The 12,656-nt window shown below is 45.1% G+C and overlaps 1 protein-coding gene across 2 annotated transcripts; it reads left to right on the top strand.

Moving 5' to 3' along the window:
* The first annotated feature begins 21 nt into the window (after nucleotides 1-21).
* Nucleotides 22-9,727, top strand: LOC309650760 (keratin, type I cuticular Ha3-I-like). 2 transcript variants are annotated; one of them, XM_082442526.1, is made up of 6 exons: nucleotides 22-2,127; nucleotides 3,162-3,251; nucleotides 5,142-5,303; nucleotides 5,398-5,523; nucleotides 5,695-5,869; nucleotides 6,128-9,727. In XM_082442526.1, the coding sequence occupies exons 1-6, from the start codon at nucleotides 1,780-1,782 to the stop codon at nucleotides 6,352-6,354; spliced, it is 1,128 nt and encodes a 375-aa protein (XP_082298652.1). In that variant the 5' UTR covers nucleotides 22-1,779; the 3' UTR covers nucleotides 6,355-9,727. The 2 variants fall into 2 exon arrangements, with proteins under 2 accessions (XP_082298652.1, XP_082298653.1); XM_082442527.1 differs by having other exon boundaries at nucleotides 5,695-5,915; nucleotides 6,128-6,286.
* The last annotated feature ends 2,929 nt before the right edge of the window (nucleotides 9,728-12,656 follow it).

The following is a 12,656-nucleotide window of genomic DNA, read 5'->3' as shown; positions in this document are numbered from 1 at the left end:
GCCATTGAAGTGAGCTAACTCATCCTTGGTGTGCAAAACAGTGCTTTCTCTTGCTCTCTGTGTTTCTGTGAATGGTAAAGTTTTTCTCCTAAATTCTTATGCTTGCCAAATTTTCATTTCATTCTTGACCCTCTCTCAGATTGCTGATTTTAAAAAAATGTTTCTTTGAAAATGGTTCTTACACCAATTTCTTCTTTTACGCTTCCCCTACAGATACCTACACTCAATTCTTTACTACTGATGACCCAGACTATTATAATAACCTTGCTGCTCCTCTGCTTCCAGCCTTATCTTCATTTTGCTAAAACAGATAAATGTTTGATAAAACGTTGCCCTCCAGGGAAGTCTAAGCTCCTTAGCTTTGTCACTGAAGACCTCTGCCATATGGTCACAACCTCCCCATCCAGCTCTATTTTCCACCACTTCCCTTCACTCCTCTCCCCTCCCAGTTACCTAGTCATACTCGAGCATGCCTTGGGCTTTCCCGCACCGTTCTGTTTGCACATGATTCTTCCACCTGCAGTATCTGCTTTTCTCCTCTCTGCTTCTTAGAAACCTTCCCATCCCTTCACAAATCTATCCCTGTGAACTTCCAGTTCTGGCTGTGCTCTCTCTCCCCATTTTTTCAACTTCTCACTTATCATCTCTTGCCTCATATTATTATACAATGCTCATTCCTTCATCCACTCAACAAATGTCCATTGAGTCCCTGCTGTGTACCATGTGCCTAGAGCTGAGGATTCAAAGATGAACTAGACCATGTCTTTGCTTCTGGGAACTCAAATACACAGAGAGATATGCATATAAGTCATGCAATGTTATGCTCAAAGTGAAATGAAAGCTAAGAGAGGAGGGAGAGATGACTTGTCGGAAGAAGTTAGGGAAGGAGTTAGTTCATCAATTTAAGCAGCATGGTATGATGGAAAGAACAGAGATCTGTGTTGAAATCCTGGATTCACAACACATTAACCCCTACTCTCTATGCCTCTGTTTGCCTATCTGTAAAATGGGAATATTATCATGTACCTCGAAAGGTCATGGTGAGATGTGAATAAGATCATGTTTGTGAAGAATGTCTAGTAGCAACTTGGGCTTGTACAGGTGCTCAACAAGTGTGAGCTCCTTTTGACCATAGCCCTGATCCTACCTTCCCTATTCCTCACAGTGCCCTGTACAAACTACGATCCTGGTGACTCTCTGCTATTTTGTTGATTGACATTATTATGGATATGGATGATGCCTGTCATATCAGGTAACAGGGCCACTGGGAACCAGGCTATTTTAATGATCCTAGAAGGGATCTATTCCTCTTTCTGAGAACCATGAATTTGGAATTTGACCTAGGGAATGATACATGGGCAAGGGTTATACTTTTCCATCTCAGCAAGAAGAGTCAGGGCTGTCAAGCCAGGAAGCAAAGAAGCCATAGCGTTCCTGGACACCCCACTAATGAAGGCCAGGGCTTTCACGAGTCCAGCTCTTTGAAACCACACCATAAAGCTCTTACTTCACTGATGCACAGCATGGAAGAGGAGTTCTGACTGAGCAAGAAGCCCAAGTAAAGTCTTTTATGAGATGAGGGACTCTTCTGAGGAAACGTAACAAGCCAAGGGGAAAGGCTTTTGACAACCAAATGAGTAAGAAAAAAAGGCTGTCTTCCACACCCACACCCTCTGCAGAGGGGCTATAAATGTTCCCAAGAGGAAGGAGACCCACAGCTTTGTGGCTTGGACAACTTGGACTCTGTCTTCAGCCGGTCACCTCACTCCCTCCATCACCATGCCTTACAGCTGCTCCCTGCCCAACCTGAGCTGTTGCTCCAGCTGCTTCTCCCGGCCCTGCATGCCCCCCAGCTGCCACGGCTCCACCCTGCCCGGGGCCTGCAACATCCCCGCCAACGTGGGCAACAGCAGCTGGTCCTGCGAGGGCTCCTTCAACGGCAACGAGAAGGAGACCATGCAGTTCCTGAACGGCCAGCTGGCCAGCTACCTGGAGAAGGTGTGCCAGCTGGAGCGGGAGAACGCCGAGCTGGAGTGCCGCATCCGGGAGTGGTACGAGTCTCAGATCCCGTACATCTGCCCAGATTACCAGTCCTACTTCCGGACCATCGAGGAGCTCCAGCAGAAGGTGAGGGGGTGGGCTCCCCACTGCCTCCAGCAGGAAGTTGTAGGGAGGGAATTCGAGATATGATCAAGAAGCAATATAAGCTCTCGGTGTGATTGAAACGCATGGGTTGAAGTCTTGCTTTTCCATTCTGTTTTCTTGAGGGCCCGTCTTATTCTAGTTCCAGGACTGTTAGATCTGAGTATTTGCATAATGTTAGTCTGTGTGGAGGTAGCAGCACTTTGCATAAATAAACTGTAATTAAAAGCTGCCTCCAAATGCTTCCGTGCATTTGCCAAGACTCTGGAATTATTATCCTGAGGTGAGAGAAGAGACTGAGCCCAAGAAGGAAGCTGAGAAAGTGAAATTTTTGTAAGAATTGGACCAATTTCTCTCTCTCTTATCTGGGCTTTTGACTGCTCTGACCACTTGTTGCTGTCCTCTTCTGGGTGCCTAATTATCTTAACTTCATCGTCTTGACCTAGAGGCCTCTGGGCTTCTCATGGTGCACAGTGTCCAGTGAGGGCATAGAAGAGTTGGCTGAAATCAGAAAGAGTGGAAACTACCTAGAAGAACATAGGACCAACCCATCCAGGATGGATGGGAGGGCGTGGTTCCATCCATGACTCTGCCCCCTCCAATTGCTTGTTGACATATTTATCTTCTCCACTGAATTGGAAGTTTTTTGTGGGCAGGATCTAGTGCTTACTCATTTTTGTATCTTCAGCTCCTGCTACCATGACAGACATACAGTAGGTTTTTAAAGAGAAAAGTTAGTTATTATTATTATCAGCTTCTCAGTACTGCTTATTAGGAAAGAAAAGGAAAAATTGTGTATCTGTTGACACTTTTCTTGCATATGTCAGTGTTCTTTTTTTCCCCCAAGTTTGATTTCTTAAATATTTATTGAGCAACTATTGCACATGGACAGCATTTAATAATCTTATATAAGATCCACTGTGATTTCTCATTCTGTTCCTTCCAAATAAGTGAATTAGTAGGGATTGCTGTTGGCTAAAAATAAGCACGCTTATTCTAGAATGTTTTGGGTCTTCTAGATCCTGTGCAGCAGTCTGACAACACCAGGCTGGTGGTGCAGATTGACAACGCCAAGCTGGCCTCAGATGACTTCAGGACCAATTGAATGGGTAAGGGGGCTGTTGTCTTCCCTCTTTCCTCTCCTTCCCCTTAGCCTGTCCTCTGTACCAACAAACATTGACAAAGTTTTCCCTAGACGATTTCCCTAAGATCGACAGAGCCATTGCTAACCAGAGCTCAGAGAACCCTTCTCCAGAGTCAGACTCTTTGCCTGCTTTTCCTTTCCAGAGGACATCTCTGAATCCCATCCAGTGTAGAAGTCATGTTTCCCTGATGCCCCACTATGCACAGAGTCCAATCAGGAGAATAGAGGAAGTGTTTTAATTCTGGAAACCTCACGGTTTATGGGCTTTCATCCCATTAAACCCACTGGCTCTTCATTTATTAAAAAATAATTACCAGTGCCTTTTCCTCCAGGAGCTTCGGTAGCGTGTTGAAAACCTAGATGAACGAGATGGCTGTAAAAACCACAAGCCCCAACTCCCAGTTGTCTGACAAACCAAACCAGGCCTGCCTCTGATGCTCCTGTATCACAGGTATGAGACAGAGGTGTCCTTGAGGCAGCTGGTGGAGGCAGACCTGAACAGCCTGGGCAGGATCCTGGACGAGCTGACCCTGTGCAAGTCTGACCTGGAGGCCCAGGTGGAGTCCCTGAAGGAGGAGCTGATCTGCCTCAAGTAGAACCATGAGCAGGTGAAGTTCCCCAACAGGATCAAACTCGCCAAGGCCTGTTTCCAGCTGCCAAGGGGTGTGGGAGAGGCTCAACTAGCACAGGAATCTGTTCTCCAAACAAAAAGGGATTTGTAGAGAGTGAGTAATCTGTGGTAGGAGGCGAGGGTTTTTCTGCTGGTGGCAGGAATGAGGGTGAAGGAAGCTGGCAAGCCCAGTAATGAGGAAAGGTCAACAGCAAGGCAGTGCCCACAGCTGCTTCCTCTCCCAGGTTGGAGCACACGGGGCTGCAGAGATCTTTTATTCCAATTCTCCGCTTAGTAACAGGAGACGCCAGCAGGACCACCCTGCAGGGAGGGCTGAGCTGAAAACACAACTCAACTCTCTCCTTTCTGGTCCAGAGCTCTTTCTGCTATTCAGTGTTGCCCGGAGGAAACGCTGTGAAGTGCTCACATCATTGCTAGATTAGTTGCACGGTAAAGAAGACAGATATTTTGTGCAAACCTTAATCCCAGAACGATGTAAATGGTGATAGTGTTGCCAGGCAACACCAGGCTGGTAACACAATACCACAATAAGCACTAAGCTTATTGTGTGCCAAACACTGTGCTAAGTGCTTTAGAACTTCATCTTACTGATGAAGCACTTGAGGCTTCTAGAAGCTTCTAGAAGCTTTCTAGTAAGTGGTAGACAAGAGACCCAATTCAAATCTGTCTGACATCCACCTAAGCCCAAGCACTAAGCTATGTTGGGTGTGTGAAGAGATTAGCTGATAGTTACTTCCTTTATCAATAGCTAAACTAGTGAAATCAACAAATCACCAGTTAAGTCTATTCTATCCCAGGATGGCAGATTTTGAAGTAAACATTCTTTGTTTCCTCTTTAGCTGCACTCTATCCTTTTCATTACGCATGGCTAAGAATCAAACCATAGTCTATATGGTATACTAACAAGAACACTGGATTGGGCGTTTGGGCTCCAGAGTTTAAATCATGGTCTATTGCATCTCGGCTCTGAGTCCAAACCCCTGTACCTCTTTAAGTGAGGAGTGGTATACTGAGTACAAAGGTGGAGGGAGGTCATGGACTTGAAAGCACTCTGTAAAGTGGAATGTACAGGTTAGTCATTGAATACAGAACCCAGTTAATGAGAGGATCAGAGAGAATAGAAATTTTGAAAGCTTAAGAATAAGCACAAGTTGAATTGCATTCTCTCAGAGGAGAGCATTAAGATCCTTTGTGATACTTTGAATTGTCCCCTTCCTCCATCAGGAAGTCAACTCCCTGTGGAGCCAGCTTGGAGACCGCCTCAACGTGGAGGTGGACGCCGTCCCCACTGTGGACCTGAACCGCGTGCTCAACGAGACCAGGTGTCAGTATGAGGCCCTGGTGGAGAGCCACCGCAGGGACGTGGAGGAATGGTTCACCAGGCAGGTGGGCATCTCGGCACGTGGCCGCTCAGGCCCCTCGGCCCCTCAGGGCCCTTCAGACAGGGTCTGATCCTGCCTTCTCCCCTTTGGTGTTTCAGACCGAGGAGCTGAATGGGCAGGTGGTGTCCAGCTCGGAGCAGCTGCAGTCCTACCAGCTGGAGATCACTGAGCTGAGACGCACGGTCCATGCCCTGGAGGTGGAGCTGCAGGCCCAGCACAACCTGGTGGGTATCGTTCAGACTCCTGATGAGAAGGGGAGATTGGGGAGTCAGAGGCACCGGGCTGGCCTTTGGGCCCTCCTCTCCTTAACTCTTGGAGCTTGTGACTTCTTTGGATCCTGTGGAGAAGCCCTTTCAGGAGCAGCTCTGTGACCTTCCTTCCCTTCCCCACGACAGAGAGACTGTCTGGAGAACACCCTGACAGAGATAGAGGCCCGCTACAGCACCCAGCTGGCCCAGGTGCAGTGCCTGATTGGCAAGGTGGAGGCCCAGCTGGCGGAGATCAGAAGGGACCTGGAGCGGCAGAACCAGGAGTACCGGGTGCTGCTGGATGTCCGGGCCCAGCTGGAGGGTGAGATCAACACGTACCGGGGGCTGCTGGAGAGCGAGGACTGCAAGTGAGTAGGAGGCTAGTGATATTCCCCTTGGCGCCTCATGAGGTTGCTATGAGGATGAAAGATCTTCTTGTTGGAAATTAATTTATAGTTACAAGCTTTCGGTTGGAGGCAGTCAGAGGAAGTACAATATTCTTGCACAAAGTGTGTTTTGTATCTTCCTATCTCTTCAGCTCCCTTTACCATAACCTGCTCTAATGATTTTCTGTCTCCAGGCTCCCCTGCAACCCATGTGCCACAACCAATGCATGTTAAAAGCCCATCGGGCCCTGTGTCTCCAATCCTTGTGTCCCACACGCTCAGTGAGGGCCTTGCAACACCTTTGTGCACTAGAGGCCCCAGTGCCAGCAGGACGACAAGGGATCCAAAGTCACATCTCAGCTCTACTTCATCCAAATGTCCCCAGCAGGGACCATGCTTCAACCAGCACCAGCTCCACTGAATTTCCTGGCTTGATCCTTGAGCACAAGAAGCTGCAAAGTCCATCTACTGGCTCAGTCTGTCTTCTGAGTCACACAGAGAAATCTACAACAAGATCAAGTAATATCTTTTATCTCAATGACACATTTGCATAATGTCTTATGCTCTAACAAATACTTACCTAAATGTGATTTTAAATAATTACATTAAGTGTGATAGAGCTGATTAGGCAAGCTATGAAACTGAACATAATTGGAAGAAATATTCCCCATCATTCTTTTGGTTTTGGAGATGCAATAAAGATCCTTTGTTAACCTCTTAATAAACTCTTCTTCTGGCACAGGAATGGTAATTGTCCTTTTCATTCATTCATTTCAAAATTGGGTGTCTTGTATAAATTAAAAAAATCAGTATTCTTTCCGTCAGATGAAGGGATCATCACGACTATAGATGGTCTGTGACTACCCTCAAAGATATCAGCCAACACTCATCTAATTGACATAGGTTTCATGTTTGGGAGGAAGATGGTAGGAAAGGAATGACAAGTCCACATGAGAGTATCTGCAAACATTTTCTGTTGAGCTCCTCAGAGGGGGTATGTGAGAGAATCACAGAAAGGGGACAACAACATCAGGAGGAAGTGAATCGAGAGAAAGGCTGTGCCTCTTGGCAACATGAAAACATTGTAACCTAGAAAGAACTGGGGAAAATAGCTCAGCCAACAGTTATCTTCCTCCATTTCCATCTTAGCATATTGGAGAGTTTTTTTCCATAGCCATCAAAATCATGTAATGACTATTTTTGTGCCTAAAAACTCTCATAATAATTATTAAAATATGCAAAAATGTGCTCAAACCCAGACCTTCAACTCAATGTATTACAAATCCTCAAACCAAAATGTTAAAAAAGACTCATTTTCAGTCACATTCCTCTTACCAAAATGTTTTCAATATTGATATTTTCTTCATATCATTTAATCATGATATTTCAAGAGGGTGAAACTGAGCAAGACCCTGTGCAGCCTTCCTGGGGACAGGAACCCCTCTCCCAAATTCCCTACCTCTTTTTTGTAGAAAAGCTTTAGTCTCCTAAGGCTTCCGCAAGTTCCAAAGAGAAAACTTAATCAGAGAAATGAGAAATTGCAGACATAAAGGAAAGCAGTCAAGCAAGACAAAATAATAGTTTAGCCATAAAGTCAAGGATCTTTAGTTCCTCCTCAAGGGTTATAGATAAAATCCTGAGCCATATCTTGGAGTTGTTCTGCAGATACTAAAACCCCCACCAGGTGGAAGAAGTTAACTGCATGCTGATCACCAGCACATAGATCCCAGACCAGTTGGAACCAGAAGTTTGATGACTGAGATTCCTGAAACATCACCCTGTTACCTCACCATCAACCAGTTAGAGAAGTGTGCATGAGCTGATCAGGCACCCTGTAACCCACACTCCTAAACTTGCCTTTAAAAACCCATCACTGAAAGCCACTGGGGAGTTCAGGTCTTTTGAGCACTAGCTGCCTGTTCTTCTAGCTTGGCGCCCTGCAATGAATGCTGTACTTTCCTTCACCACAAGCCTGTGTCAGTAGATTGGCTTTGCTGTGGGTTAGGTGAGCGGACCCCAGTTTGGGTTAGTAATAAGGGCAAATTTAATACTAAAGACAAATATAATTTTAAAAGCTTTATCACAGATTACTTATTCCTTGAAAAATTTTTATTAGTAGTATATTTTATAATATGCATAATATTTTATAGTTGTAGTATATACACATATAATATGCATAAAAATAAGTAAGCATATTTGGTGTGTGCACTCAACGCTTTTCTGATAGGGGTATAAGATGAAATATTGTGAAACCCAGTGGATTAGTGTGCCCTGTAACCCCTGCTGATGGACTGGGGTATGTCATTTCAACCTGATAAAATTATGGGAGAAAACTGTTTGTTTTGATCAAAAGAATTCTTCCTTTTCACAGCGAGGGAATAGCATGAGATTTACACACATACAAGTTTTTGAACATATAAATTTACCCAAGATATCTACACTGTGTGAAAGTGTGTGCTGGAACCACTTAATGCAAGCTGTGGTTCCCTCTCCCAGGGTTGTCCTGGGCTGTCAGGACAGAGCAAGTTCCTACAAGTCAGCCCACTGGAGACCCAGATGGATTCACAGAGAGCCGCTGCCCTGCCCACCCTACGCCTCACTCTTCCCCTTTAATTCCCTTCTCTTGCTACATTGGCTTCGGGTCGCGAGCAAATGTCCTGCCCCCAGGAAGAGCGCGGTGGAGACCCAAGGCTCCCCGATGGAGTCTGAGAGACAAGTAGTGGCTCGGACTTCTTACAGGCTTAGCACCACCCTCCAGAGGGAGGGGCTGCAACTCAGGTGACCCTCCTGGCCTCAGGTTCCTCCCGTCCTTTGTGAAAAAGAGAAGAACATAATGGTTCCTAGTCTATGCTGTACTCACATCTGACTCTGTTCTTTACCAGCTCTAACCGTTGGGCAGGTCCTTCCCCTTCTCAGAGTTTCATGCCTCCTCACAGGGTTCTGAGATGCGACTGAGAAAGTGCAAACTCTGGGAGTAAGTGCAGACCATCTGCAAAGTGCTATGTGGAGGCAAATGTTTATTCCTCAACACATCCTATCGTATTGATGTATTTGTTGACGGGGACTATTGATCCAGTGGCCACCATATTCTTCTGTTAAAGAATGTGATTCTGGAGCTAGAGTCTGTGGGTTGGATCCGGGTTCTGCTCTTTAATAGCTGTGCGACCTCGGCAAATAACATAAACACTATGCTCCCCAGTTTCCTCACCTATAATACGAGGACAATAATAGCATTTTTTCATAGGATGCTGAAGAAGATTAAATTAGTAAATACACATGAAGGACATGATAGTGTGCCTAGCAGAAATAATGAGGGCTATTAGAAGTCATAGGGTGCCCACCCTTGGGGTGCAGACAGGAGAGGTGGTCTTGGGTGGTGCTAGAAGGGAGCACTAGGGAAGCTTCTGGGTCCGGGGCAGAATCTGTTTTCACTGTGTATGAAAACGCAGTGTGTGAAGATTCATCATGCTATATGCTGAAGATATTTGTGGTTTTTGTTTGTGTGTCATAATTCCAAAAAAGGTGTTTTTAAAAAGTGTAACTGGGTATTAGTAAAAATTCTCAGGAGGGCTTCAGACTTGCAGAAGGTGTGAAAGTGGTGGGGTCCATCCAAGCCTGTATCTCTGAGAAGAAAAGGGAAATCCAGCTAATCTTTGGGGTAAATTTGGAGTAAGAGAAAATTACACTAAGGTAATATGAATCTTAGTGTGTGCATATATACATAACACACACACCATATATATACCCATATACATATATACACACACCATACACACATATAAACATCATACACATATATATGTACACATAATAATTACACACAAATACATTGCATATATTAGTATATTTAATATAATTATATATTATATTAATATTAATTTATATTTAATATTAATATTAAATTAACTATTAATGGTAACATATTAATGTTGAATTTAAGTATTAATAGTAATATATTAATTAATATTAATTAACCAATTAATATTAGTTCAAGTTGATCCTTGAACTAATCCATGTATAGCTTTGCAGTTGGCCCTCCATATCTACAGTTCTATATCTGTGATTCGGCACCAACTGCAAACTGTGTAGTACTGTAGTAGACATTCATTGAAAAAAATACATGTATAAGTGGACCCGTGCAGTTCAGACCCATGTTGTTCAAGAGTCAACCGTATTGTATATATTATACACACACACACACAATATGCTGAGAGGTTGTAGGTGGAAAGTAGGAAGGATAGAGGGATCTGGTGGCTATGAGGAGTTCAGAGATCTGCTAGGCTGGATGATGGGGGAGGTACCTTGGGTCCACCTTCCTCTTTTTGTCCCTTTCTCAGCACCCAAGAATCCCCGTTGACTGTTCCAAAGCTCTGTGATATGAGCCTGGAGCTTATGCTGGAACGCGCTTTCTCTGCTCAGTTGCCTGAGCAGCAGTGCATGTCAGAAGATGGAGACCTGTGGTTGGTTTATTCTGTGTTTTAGTGAGTCTGGAGCTTTGGTTCCATCTGTTTTTATTGGTATGCAGTCGGTCATACTACATACCATTCCTGTCATACTACTGCATGCAGTGGTGTCCACATTTACCAACGTTTAACAAAACACAAACAACAATCAAGTGAGGGAACCCAAGTCTCAGTCCACAAAAGAGATTGACACTTGTTTTTCCTTTTGCTGGTCCTGCTTTTCTCAACTGATTATTGGAATGGAGAGATATCGGGAACATGAACTCTCACAGAGATTAGAACATCAGCCACCTCTGAGAAAGGTAGGGCAAGGCAAGAGGTAGAGTGGGGACTAAGGCTTTTATCTAAAACTCACAGATCATGTACTTAGGTATCATTGAGTTCCAGGCAAAAATATCAAAAACCTTGATTCAGGGTGTGCATACCTGAGGACACCGGAAGAGACAGGCCCTCAGCCCTTGTTCACCAGCTGCCTTCCCACCCCAGGTGTCTCTGGACCACCCTCTCCCTTGTGTTAGGGCTGACATGGAGAGTGATGCCGGTCCTCTGACAGATTCTGATCATGCACCACTCTGTTTGTCTTCAGGGAGCAGAGTCCTATAGGAAGGAGAATAGATGTTTCTATCTATCTATTCTAAGATCTGAGAATCAGTGCCCTTTTCAGCAGAGAGGACCATTGCCTAAAATATCAGTGGAGAACCACATACACAAAACAATTCTTTATTTGAATTTGGTAGAGAAGAATCAGTAGAAAATATTCTTATGAACTTTAAAAATGATGAACATGGATACAAGATAAATCTCAAATCAATGTAGAAAGTCACATTATCATTATTAACAAATGTCTGTTGCTTGCTTAGAATAAGAAGAGAAATAAATGGGTCTGGGACTCTCTGGGTCTTTTTTTTTTTTTAATTGTCTTTCAGCAGCAACAAAGAGGCAGGAAAAGAAGAAGAGAGTTCTCTTACAGGTAGGGTCCTTCCATTCAACTCTGGGCTCTCCAGGTTTAAGATAAATTTCTCCCTTCCATGGGAGCCCCAGCCCACCATCGTTGAGGCCATCGGTTCCTAGAGCCGGGCCTTCACAGAAACAGTGCTGTCATAGCCCAGAAGCAAGGACATCAGAACCTGGAAATCATCTCCCAAACCCACTCTGCCCTCCACGTGAAACAGGCAACACAAGGCTGGGCAGAGTCTTACTCACTAGATGACAGTGTCAGACGTTGTCAACTTCCCTAACTTTCAGACTCTTCCTTTAAGGGAGCACCTGGGCAGGTGTCTCATGTTGCGATGGTCAGTGTGTGTGGAGACATGGCACCGTATACACATAACAAGCCTTAGTATTATTGCCATTGACCCTTTGACCTTGAATACTAATTCCTGGGTTCTGAGTCTAATTTTGAGATTGTCTATTCCCAGCTTCCTACAAGGTTCTTTTGTTCCTGCCTTCGACCGGTGTAACCTGGACTTCTGTTTCCCAGCATGGAGCTGGGGTCATGCAGGACCAAGTTTTCCCTTCTGTAGAGATGACTAATCTCTTCCATTATTCCTGGTGTCCTTCTTGCTAGCTTGCCCATGGAATTCTAGGCCCCAGAGTAGCACAGGGTTGACATGAGAGGAGGAACCACAGGGATTGGAATGTGATGGAGAGTCTTGGGGTGAGCGATGAAAGGAAAATTGTCTATGGGGAAATGTGGGGAGACATGAGGGGAAGGAACGTGGGCCCACATAGGTGGTCTGCCCCCTTTCTCCTCCTGGATGTACGTTTTAACCTCTTGTCTCTTTTTTAAACACTTTTTTTTTTTTTTAGCAGATATTCATTTTTAATTATTATTTATTTATTTTTGGCTGTGTTGGGTCTTCGTTTCTGTGCGAGGGCTTTCTCTAGTTGCGGCGAGCGGGGGCCACTCTTCATCGCGGTGCACGGGCCTCTCACTATCGTGGCCTCTCTTGTTGTGGAGCACAGGCTCCAGATGCGCAGGCTCGGTAGTTGTGGCTCACGGGCCCAGTTGCTCCGCGGCATGTGGGATCGTCCCTGACCAGGGCTCGAACCCGTGTCCCCTGCATCGTTAGGCAGATTCTCAACCACTGCGCCACCAGGGAAGCCCTTAACCTCTTGTCTCTTATAGGCACCTGCATGAGCTCCCTTTTGAGGTTAGTTTTATGTGGGTGGCTCTGAGAAGGAGTCACTCACAGGATGGATTATCAAGAGGCTCAAGGGAGGACCTTGAGCAGAAGCGACTTGGAAACACCCAGGACCT

This window comes from Balaenoptera physalus, assembly GCF_965194825.1.
Source record: "Balaenoptera physalus genome assembly, chromosome: 20".
Lineage (NCBI taxonomy): Eukaryota > Metazoa > Chordata > Mammalia > Artiodactyla > Balaenopteridae > Balaenoptera > Balaenoptera physalus.
Note: the sequence above shows the minus strand (reverse complement) of the source record. Positions and strands in the feature narration are given on the sequence as shown.

Excerpts from the sequence above, each read along its gene's own strand:
- LOC309650760 (XM_082442526.1), top strand. The coding sequence starts at position 1,780 with ATGCCTTACAGCTGCTCCCTGCCCAACCTGAGCTGTTGCTCCAGCTGC. Across the intron at positions 5,304-5,397 it reads AGGAATGGTTCACCAGGCAG|ACCGAGGAGCTGAATGGGCA; the intron begins GTGGGCATCTCG and ends TTGGTGTTTCAG. Across the intron at positions 5,870-6,127 it reads TGTCCGGGCCCAGCTGGAGG|GCTCCCCTGCAACCCATGTG; the intron begins GTGAGATCAACA and ends TTCTGTCTCCAG.